The 11,878-nt window shown below is 36.9% G+C and overlaps 1 protein-coding gene across 1 annotated transcript in view; it reads left to right on the forward strand.

Annotated features, from left to right (window-relative positions):
* Nucleotides 1–6,081, forward strand: part of dipk2ab (divergent protein kinase domain 2Ab) — a 64,155-nt gene extending 58,074 nt beyond the window's left edge. The window contains 2 exon segments of the mRNA XM_056451153.1: nt 5,586–5,785; nt 5,787–6,081. Coding sequence (XP_056307128.1) covers nt 5,586–5,785; nt 5,787–5,918 — 332 coding nt within the window. The 3' untranslated portion in view covers nt 5,919–6,081.
* The last annotated feature ends 5,797 nt before the right edge of the window (nt 6,082–11,878 follow it).

Raw genomic sequence — 11,878 nt, forward strand, 5'->3', positions numbered from 1 at the left:
TTTCATTAAAAACTGAAAAGTTCCTTCAGAAATGATCAGAATTTTGAGGGACTTGAATTTGTGTCACTGTAAAGACGTACACTCTAGATATCTCTGATTTGCAGCGATCAACTTTTTATGCCATGACTGAAAGGATAGCCTCATCTTTTTCAATCGCACACCTACTGTTAGAGAGGTTCTTGTAAGGTTATTGAAAACTGGAAAGTTAAGACCTCGTTATTCTCTATATAAAAGGTCTTTTGAGGCCAAACCAAAGTTTTAAAATGCTCACTGACAGTATACTGTTTTTGAACAGGCATGTTTAACCATGTCACTGCTCACATATGCCCCACAAAACAAGAACGGTGGCTGTGAGAACTCCGGAAAAGGGTATCGCCATATTTCGATAAACCGATTTCCACTACGGAGAGACTGGCCTGGACACTGAGCACTAGCTTGTTGAAGAAGGCAGACTTTAGATCTCACCCATCATTGTGTAATTGCACAAAGCAATGGAAGCTCAAAGATGTTCAGGAGCCAAATGAGCTCACCTAAAAAGTTTACTTGAGCTGTTTTAAAGGGTTCCATTATGTTATGAAAACTCGTGCTTGCAGTCGCGTCACAGCTTTTCACCTCAATGACAAATTTAGTATCCCTAGACACTCATCACACCCCAAGCACATACTATTTGACCACACTCCTGTAACCTATTTTCAAATATAAGTAGTTATAATAAAAAATAACCTTTAAAAAGAAAGTTTCACAACATTTTCAGTGTCAAGAAGTCGAATCTTTAAAATTAGGAACTGCTTTGAAATGACCAAAAGCACAGTATCCTCAGCATCCAAAAGTTAAAGTATTTACAGTCATTTCCCAAGTCCATGTGCTTCACCACTGATTATTACTGCTTATGGCTATATTGTGTATAATGTAAAGGTATAAATGCAAGCTTATTATCTGCAGGTCACATATGCTGTAGATACAGCTCTATTGGATTTACCAGTAACAGTCTTTTGAAAAAAAAAGCTTGGTTTTCTGTGCTCATTAAAATTATATGCTTTTCCACAAAGACACAGACCTTCTTTACCCATTTACTCCCACTCACGTCTTGATTTTTGCATCAGCACACTAAAGATAAAGTTTGAGATCAGTAAGTTTTTATTTTTTTAATTTAATTTATGAATATTGCTTCATTCATTCATTCATTCATTCATTCATTCATTCAATCAATTCCTTTTGTCTTAGTTCCTATCATTCATTCATTGATTGTAATGAACATTTAGTTTGTTAGTTTCGTTTGTTTTAATAAATGTAGTTTAAAATTTAATTTATTCCTATGATTCAGATCTCAATTGTCCACATCATTACTCCACATCATTTATTATTAATACTCATTCATTAGTAGTTTCATATAATAAACAATTGCTTTAAGTGCTTTGTAGTTTTATGAAACCTGATCAATTTTTACTTTTTAAATTTTGATTTAAAAAAAGTTTTACTGTGTTTTAATTATTATTTAATTATTTTTTATTTTAAAATGTATTCATTCAGCATTTATTATACAGAGTAATTCAAAAAGAATATTAACTGCAAAGAAGAAAAGGTCTGTCGTCAATTTAAGGAAGCTCTGAAGTTTTGAAAAACTTGAAGTATTGTTAGCGTTGATTAATTATCCCTAGTTCCATCATCTTTCTTTGATTAAATGCAGATTTTTAAAGTTGTGGCATTCTTTTTGAATCACCCTGTAGTTATAATGTCTTTACTCCTGAACAATTATCAATTTCCACAAAAAATATGAAGCAACTGAGCAATTTTTCAACAGGGGTAATAACAAAAAAGATATTGAACAGAAGATCATCATAATAAAATATTATTAAAAGTTTCAGTCACACTGAAAATTTATCTTTAAACTGCAGGAATAATAAAAACTTGGAGCAATATTTGTCCTTATTGCTTATTGGCTGTTCACGGGTTCACTTCACAGGTGATCACTTCCGTTTCCTTTTTTTTTTTTCTATGGGTATTGGGTCAACTTTCTGTTCAACTCACCATATTGCAAAGATATGAAGTATATTGACGTTATTTGATTCATTCCTAATAAAATCAAAGTATATACGGATCTTGTGAAGACCTTCATTAATGCTGAAGAATCACTGACGCCACTATCTCTGGTGATTGGACATGGCTTTTAAACTTTTAATCCACGTTCAATAAGAAAACTATTATTTTCATTTGACTTACTGCAGTTGTGTACTGTATATTTGATCAAATAAATGGCTTTAAGGAGCAGAAAAGACTTCTAATAAAACGTGATATATCATACCAATCCTAAACATTTGGTAGTGAATGTATAATATGCAGTTGAATATGCAGATGATTAGCCCTTCTGCATTATTAACCCCATAAATATTTTCCCCTCCAATTTCTATTTAAGGGAAAGTTTTTTTATTTACACATTTCTAAACTTAATAGTTTTAATTACCTAGGTTGATTAGGCAAGTTAGTGTAATTAGGCAAATCATTGTATAACTATGGTTTGGTCTGTAGGCAGTCCAAAAAATGCTAACAATATTGACCTTAAAAGGAACAAAAAAAAAACAGCTTTTATTATAGCTGAAATGAAACAACAAAGAATTTCTTCAGGAGGAAAAAATATTATAGGAAATACTGTGAAAAATTCCTTGCTCTGTTAAACATTTAAATATTTGAACATAAAAAAATATTCTATATCACAGCAGGGCTTATAATTCAGACTTCAGCTGCATATAATAGCATTAGAAGTAAGGCAGGGTCTGATCACGCATCAGTCATGCAGACGTCTAACAGAGTAAATGTCATCTCTTGACATCAGCTCATGCGTCTGTAGATCTGTGTTGAGCTGTGATTGAGTCTAGATGACTGACTGGAGCCTGAGGCAGATCCTGGTGCCGGAAACACAACCTCCGAGTCAATGCAGTGGCAGGAGTGCATTGAGTTCCTCCAACATGATTAGGCCCTGGCATCTCCTGGGTTGCTTTACTCTAATCAATTTGATCATTAATGCAACTCCGAAGAGTTTCTCATCATAGGGAATGTCATTTATTTGCCCTGGTTGCCAGGAACTTGAGAAATAAGAGCAGAGATTGTAGAGAAGGTTGTATGGATCGGTGTTGTGGGCTGAGAAAACGGCCAATTTGTGTCCCTTTATCAAAGAAGGAACATGCTGTACTTCAGAAACGTCCACTGAATTGTTTCGGTGCTATTACGAAAGCCACAAATTGCCCTCTTGGTACACCGACTGATATTTTCATTGTGTTCAAACTGAACGAGTATTTCCAAATATGATTTATAAAAAGCAAAATATAGTTTTCAGTTTTAAAACGGTAAGAAAAGAAGACTAGACTATTTATTTGAATAAACGTCAAATTTAAAATGTATATTGATATAAGGAAAGAAAGCTGCATTGTGTTGTGGTAAATTTACTTGATTTAAGATGTTCATTAAGCATTTATATTTGATGAAATGCATGGATTATTATTATTATTATTATTATTATTATCATCATCATCATCATCATTATAATCATTTCTTTTTAAATTTTTTACACAACAGTTTTCAACAAGGGTGGCGCAGTAGGTAGTGCTGTCGCCTCACAGCAAGAAGGTCGCAGGTTCGAGCCTCGGCTGGGTCAGTTGGCGTTTCTGTGTGGAGTTTGCATGTTCTCCCTGCGTTCGCGTGGGTTTCCTCCGGGTGCTCCGGTTTTCCCCCACAGTCCAAAGACATGCGGTACAGGTGAATTGGGCAGGCTAAATTGTCCGTAGTGTATGAGTGTGATTGAGTGTGTGTGGATGTTTCCCAGAGATGGGTTGCAGCTGGAAGGGCATCCGCTGTGTAAAACAAATGCTGGATAAGTTGGCGGTTCATTCCGCTGTGGCGACCCCAGATTAATAAAGCAACTAAGCCGAAAAGAAAATGAATGAACGAAGTTCAAAAATGTAAAACCTCTATGCATTTTTATGCATCAGAAATCAGGTTTCAATGGTCAAATTGTGAAAATATTGTTATGGTATATCAGTTTAAACAATATAAAAGTAATTGAACATGTAATACACATGAACCAGTCAACTAAAACAGCAATTTGTGCACAGACCTACCGAGAAATTCCATGCAAATGCCATCATTGTCATGGTCAAAAAAAGGTTTGTTAAGGCTTGTATTTTACAGTAGAATACTCATTGTCTACCAAATCCAATCAAATAGTTTGAAAACATTGAAAAAGTCACGCACAAGTGCCAATTTCACATCTGCCACATCTGAGAGATGTCACCTTATGGCTGCACGATATTGGAAAAAATGTACAATGCGATATTTGGATTTTCTGCTATTTATATCCGTAATAATTATTATGCCTGTTTTTTTTGTAGTATTTTCATTGCATTTGAAACTACCCCTTCAATATGTACATCAAGAAACGAAAAGCTAGAGTTGACTGCATAAACTGTGGAAGAATGACTGAGTGCATGTCCAACGCTCTGCCATACAGACAACAACCACAGATATATTTCAGCAGCATGATAAACGTGCTGATTGGCATTATCACTGGTGACAGGTAATGCTTGAAATATGAACGTCATGTCTTTTGTCCTAAGATGCATCAATTATGTCAGGTTTCCACTTTATGCTTTGTACTTGAATGTTAAAACGGCCCTCCTATGAATTGTCAGTCACTGAAATGGCCCCCCGCCAATTTGAGTTCTCCTCCTCTAGAGCATCTCAAACTCGATTCCTGGAGGGCCACAGCTCTGCACAGTTTTGCTCCAACCCTAATCAAACACAGCTGATCCAACTAATCAAGGTGTTCAAGACTACTATTAAGCTGGTGTGAGTTGGAGGTGGTTGGAGCTGAACTATGCGGAGCTGTGACCCTCCAGGAATCGAGTTTGAGACCACTGCTCTAGAGTGTTTTTTATTTAAAAAAAAAACTAAATTAATAGATTTTTTTTCGGATTTTGGTACATTGGCGTGTGAATGTGCTCTTTAAAATATCACAACATCATTGACCAGATTCATATGAAACTAGAATAAGCGAATCAGTTTGTTTGTGATTAAATTTGATCAACTACAGGCCGTCATTCATATTACTATTAGAGTGAGAATCTCAACACTCGAAAAAGTGTACCCTGACTTTCCACATAAGGCACAGGTGAACAAAGTCATAGGTATGGAAAATCGCATACTATGGAAAGTATACTATGGATACTATAGGATACATACTATGGATACTATGGATACTGTAGTATGGGAATGCATACTTCCATGCTATACAAACCATTTCAATGTGGCGATGTCACTGGTCCATGAACTTTTCCTGCTTGTTGTCAAACTATTTTTTAACAAGACGAAATTTAATCATATCTTAATGTTAAAACGGCTATACATAACATTATTTATCAATATGTGGACATTTTTGGATTCTTACATCTCTACATCTTTACATCTCTCAAAATGGTCTATTGTAAGCTAAAGACAGTATGCGAGCCGAGTAGTATGTCCGAATTCGTAGATTCAGTTTGTGATAAATTTAATCAACTGCTGTATTTTTCTCTCCTGTCTGTTTCTCCCTGCAGATAAGCCTGAGAGCTATGATGTCTGGTACGAGAGCAGGTTTGAGGAGTGCGACAAGGAGGCTTGTCTTTCCTTCTCTAAAGACATGCTGTGTTCACGCGTCACAGTGGACCACAACTATTACGCCATCTGTCAGAATCTGCTTTCGCGATATGCTACATGGCGGGGCAGCTCCGGCGGGCTCCTTCACGACCCCCCCGCCACACATAGCCAAAGACGGCCAGCTTGAAACCCTGTTGGAAGAGTGCGCCAACCCCAAAAAGCGATATGGACGCTTCCAGGCAGCTAAAGAACTCCGCGACTACTTAACCCAACTAAGCGGTAGCGCTAGGTAATGACTGCCCATAATGGTTACCGCTAAACGTTCACCCATCAATGATGTCTTCAGGGTTTGAGAATCCCCATTTGACTTTCAACAAAGAAATGTCTGAGGAATCTCAAACCAATCACGTGTGTAAATTTTGGTTTTGCGTACATTAATCTTTAAATTATTGAGTTCATTGCTTTTATTCAATGGTTTTTTTTGCAATAAAGGCAGCGTTTATGTAAACATCCTCCACTTTATTATTATTATTTTTACTGGAGGTTTTGGGGACGCTCAGAAAGGCAGCTGGGAATGCTAGTAGACATTAACTCCGTCTCAAAGTTTTTAGCGAACGTCTTCTGCCTAATTGATTCACTTACATTCCAGGAAGAACGAATACAGTGTAAAGCTTAATTTGGAGATGGTGGGGAGGATGTGGGAAAATCTGTACATAATTAGGGCAGATTGGGGGGAAATGAGTTGGAATTGCTTTGCATATACCAAAGAGTCTGGTTCTATGAAACTCAAACCTCTGAACTGAAGTGGTGGTATTAAAAAACAAACAAACAAATGACTTCAGTGGTAAAACGGTAATCATACGAAACCAAAAAAGTGTCAAAATGACTATGTTTTCCAATGTCTTCTCTTACGTGTCAGGTCAGGGTTTGCGTTTTCTACAGGCCGTCCGTCATATTGCTATTAGAGTCAGAATCACAACACGGAGGCATCTTATTTCTTGTAGTAAATGCGTATCCTGACTTTCCACATAAGGCACAGGTGAACACAGTCATAGGCTATGTCCGAAATCGCATACTTCCATACTATATAAACCATTTCAATGTGGCGATGTCACTGGCCCATGAACTTTTCCTGCTTGTTGTCAAACTATTTTGTCACTTTAACAAGAGTAAATTTAATCATATCCAAATGTTAAAACAGCTGTCATAACATTATTTATCGATATGTGGACATTCTTGGAAGCTATGGAAATTAAAAATGTAATACAAGAAATAGGTTAGGACAATTGTTATAGTTTACATCTCTCAAAATGGTCTGTTGTATGCTAAAACAGTATGCGAGCCGAGTAGTATGTCTGAATTCATAGAATTCAAAATACAGCATGCTAGAAGTACCCAGATGACCAACTAATTGGCGAGATTCTGAAGTGCGCATCCTGCATGCTGCAGAATTCATAAAAGGGAGTGAAGCGACGCAACAGATGCAGATAGGTCACGTGTTAATGACAAAATGGCGGATGTAGTACAAGTTCCTTTCATACTACTCGCATTCATACTCTACAGAGCGTACTTTATTAACAGTCGAGTAGTAAATTCAAATTAAAATGCAGTACCTACTCAGTAGTAGGCGATTTGGACGCTGCCATAGTTACAGTTTATTTGGTGCACAAAGGTGCTCTTGAAGCTTCGTTTTATCACTACTGAAGACAAATGACAATGTTTTTGGTTCCGTTTATGGAATTTGAATGTCTTTGGACTGTTGCTTAATATGGAGGATGAGGGAGCTCTCATATTTCATCTAAAATATCTTAATTTGTTTTCTCATATGAACGAAGGTCTCCTATTTGGGATAGTTCACTCCAAAAATCTCGCACTCCACAGTTTTTTTTCTGTTGAACACAAATGAAGATATTTTGCAGAATTTTGGAAACTGGTAGCCATTGGGTGCTACCATTAAACTCGCACTGTATGCGAGTCAAGTAGTATGTTTGAATCATAGTATTTAGGGAAAAAACTATAGATGAAGTACATGGACCAATTACTATTATCGTTGAGATTCTGTAGTGCACATTCAAAGAACACTTTTTATAATCCCATGAGGCAACATGAGAGAATTATAAATTGACAATGAGTGGGAAGGTCATTGATAATGACAAATAACATATGTAGTACTGTACATCTGAATTCCATTCATCCTACTCTCATTTATACTACACTACCTGACAAAAGTCTTGTCGCCTATCCAAGTTTTAGGAGCAACAAATAATAACTTCAAGTTGATCATTTGGTATCAGAAGTGGCATCTTACCCCAGACATGCTTAATAATGTTCATGTCTGGTGACTGGGCTGGCCAATCCTGGAGCACCTTGACCTTCTTTGCTTTTAGGAACTTTAATGTGGAGGCTGAAGTATGAGAAGGAGCGCTATCCTGCTGAAGAATTTGCCCTCTCCTGTGGTTTGTAATGTAATGGGCAGCACAAAAGTCTTGATACCTCAGGCTGTTGATGTTGCCATCCACTCTACAGATCTCTCGCAATCCCCCATACTGAATGTACCCCCAAACCATGATTTTTTCTATACCAAACTTGACTGGTTTCTGTGAGTATCTTGGATCCATGCGGACCAGTAGGTCTTCTGCAGTATTTGTGATGATTGGGATGCAGTTCAACAGATGATTCATTAGCAAAATTCTGCCACTTTTCCAAACGATCAACTAGAAGTCAAGTTATTATTTGTTGCTCTTACAACTGGGATCAACGACAAGACTTTTGTCAGGTAGTGAATGTACAATGAATGTACGTTTCTGATGATCGTTCAGTAATTATACTTGATGTAATACCTACTCGAGTAGTATGCTATTTCAGACTTTTTCTTACTTTGGATGTCAATCCTTTACCACCATTCTTCAAAATATCTTTTATGTGTTTACCAGAAACAAGAAACCACTTGAGGGGAGTAAACGTATGTAAATTTCCAATTGGAGGTAAACTATCTATTAAAGAATCAGGATTACCCCAGAGCAGAGTCATGAATCCAGTTAGACTTGTTACAAAGATTTGTGTTTATATTAATCAAGCGAGTCCAGAGAGAGCCACAATGAATCCAGATTACGTGCCACTATTAGATCAGCAGCAGGGTCCAAGTCTCTAATTGGCCGTTAACTAAATAATGCACCAACACACGGCGAGATGCGGCACCATCAAGCTCCTGGACTTGTATCCGTACAGGCTAAAATGGAAGTTTCTATCTTTCAAATCTATCTTAACATTTCAATTTCACAGCTCTGCAATTGAATTAATCAAAATTTAATTAAACGTCTCGAACACTTAAGATCATTTAACTTTGAGCCATCAGCCTGCTTTTTTTTTTTTTTCTTTCCCCTCGCTGGTTTGATTTTGCACTTGGTGGACCAATGAATTAGATCAGTATGCTAATGAGTATGCGTTCGATAATGAAGTGCGCTAGCGCTGACTGACAGCATCACTCCATTGAGCCTGGGTTTCTGAAAGCTAGCTAATCACTTTCAACTGTTTTTGCCAGGCAAATGAATTAAGATTTAATCGTATTGTGGACAACTAAAATGAGAGCCTCCACCGCCTTGATAAAACAGTTACCATGCTAACATTCTACTCTTGATGATAATTATTGTGGAACCAACATCACTACTTGCTATACACTTTTATACACATATACCCTTATTTAACACTTATTTAACAACACACTTTACATGCCAATTTGCACATAACAGCTGCACATATAACGTTGTATATAGTAATAGACACGTACATACATTTGTGAATTTGTATATTGCATTCACTACTTACTTGTATTTTTTTAAAATATATTTATTATCTGTTTTTAATCCTGTCTCTGTAATCCTGTTGCACTGTAGAAGCTCTGTCACGAAAACAAATTCCTCGTACAGTATGTGTGAACATACCTGGCAATGAAGCTCTTTCTGATTCTGATTCTATAAACAGCTTGCAATGGTTGCCCCGCCTCCGGGCTCTTCTGATTGGACCACTGCTTTTGGACCCGACAGTGATAAGCGTTCACACTGTTCTGCGTATAAAAGTTGAAGACCTTTGAATTTGACATAGAGTCTCAAAAAACACAAAGCACGAGCATAACGGTCACACACGTCCGTCAATCGCGTTTACATTTGAAAGACAATAGAAAAGTATCTTGTAGTAGAGGCTAAAAAAACACATTATGTGTGAACGACCTCTAAGTTTACACAACATCAATGTAGCCAAAAAGCTACTTTTTTTTGTTTAGTTTTTTTTAGTTTATTTACTAATTTATTACTGTAAAATATGCCAGATTTATGCAAGAATGTTTTTTTTTTATCTGTAGACCCCTTACAGAATGTTAAAAAGTCACACCTAAAATAGAAGCACAGCATAATAACATAGAAAACACTATCATATATAAAATACAATAAAAAACAAAAGACAAAAAATGATTGATGGCTGAAGAAGAGGACAAAGAAGCCAAAGACAAACAGTACAAATAAGTGTCAAAAATACAGTACTAATGCTGATAATGCTGATTTGTCAATAATCAATTTATAACATGAAACCGAAAAGAACAAAAAGTAAGTTTATAAATTAATAAAGAAACATAAATTATTTAAAAAATAAGTTAGTTTTAAGACAATCCCATGTTAAAATGATATAACAGAACTAGATAAACCATAAGTGCTTTTGCATAGTAGCTTAATATGACTGGTTTTGTTAAAATCAAATGAATATCAACATGCAAAAATGTTCAGGTAAATAAAATGACTAAAATGAGACTTATAAATGAGGCCCAAGGTCATTAAAAATGTCTTAAAATAGCTGATCATTCACTTATGTGCATGATATTTGCAATAAATAATTTTCCACAAGGGTTTATTACCTTAATTCATATGAAACCAAACCATTTCTATTGTAACACATGCATTTTAGGGTGCACTTCTGTGTCTTAATTGCCTCCTACAGTGCACAATACTGCCAGCTGCAATAAAATAGCATAAATTGTATGGCTGTATGCTGCTCTGCACCATTCAGGCTGTCCTTTTTGTGTACACCAGTTCTGTGTAACAAAAAAGCTGTCGAACTGAACTGCAGCTGTTTCATTCGGTGTCCTTTTACTGATTGTATGTTTTTAAATAATGTGTGTATAGTGAAATATTAATGAGACTCCGCATTAAACTTTAACCAGATTCTGAGGCAGATTAAACTAGACTATTAAATTTCTCTGACTGCGAAATAAAAGGGAATCCGATTGCAGTCGTACGCCTTTTTTCCCTTGCGCAGCGCTGTCTGTCAATATCAATGAAGCTTGTGTGAGTCATTTGAGCGGCGCAGGGAGAAATCAAGCAGGTGAAGTTATTGCCGAGTATTAGCTGTAGGTCCCAGAGCAAAACACGACGCCGGGTTTGTACGTCTCAGATATGACTCATTAAAATAGAGTGGCTCTCTGATCGAATAAACCAGATTCCGTGCCCAGACCAGTCAATGTATTTGGTTTTCCCTTTTATTTTGCTCTAATTTGTGCTCTTTCATATCTAATTGACTCCGCTCTTCCGCGCTGTGGTAGATGGAATAGACAGAGAAGCTGTAATGAGACGTACCCACTCAAGGCCCTGAGAGACCAACCCAGTAACTGGGGTACAGCTGCTTTACTTGCCTCATTTGTGTACATCTGAAGAGGCTAGCAAAGTAAAGTCACAACTGACAGATGCCTCCCCAGCATCCTCAATTTCCCAGCCTCGATGCGAGTCAGACGAAAACAGCATCGTATTAAAATAATAACCTGCTGTTTTGCATGCAATTGATGTCGTGCTTTTCCTCCTCTTCAAGTAGCCCTCCTACCAGAGCTGTTCGCTTTCATCTCCAAACATTTCAATTCATTGTCTGGACTCCAGAAGCACCGCCGTCAGCGTTGAAACCAATCACAATTCCCCGTAGTCCAATTTGCGGATATTCTATGAGAGTATTTAAAGTTCGCATGGTGTGGCCAGCTTGGGTTTTTGTTTGAATGGGGTAGGAGGGGACTTAAGTTCCATTCAGACTAATGGTAACACTCAATCATTCATTTCAAATGGGATCTAGCGACTTCTGGTGATCTCCGGCTATATGATCAACCTTTGGCGATTGGATGTGGGCGTGTCCAGTGATACGACAAAGTTGCGAATCCTTCAACTTTATGCAAATGAATAGTGACTTGCAAGCGTAAGTTAATACAGATCTTACATAATCTTCT

Source organism: Danio aesculapii, chromosome 24 (assembly GCF_903798145.1).
Source record: "Danio aesculapii chromosome 24, fDanAes4.1, whole genome shotgun sequence".
In the NCBI taxonomy this organism is placed as follows: Eukaryota; Metazoa; Chordata; class Actinopteri; order Cypriniformes; family Danionidae; genus Danio; species Danio aesculapii.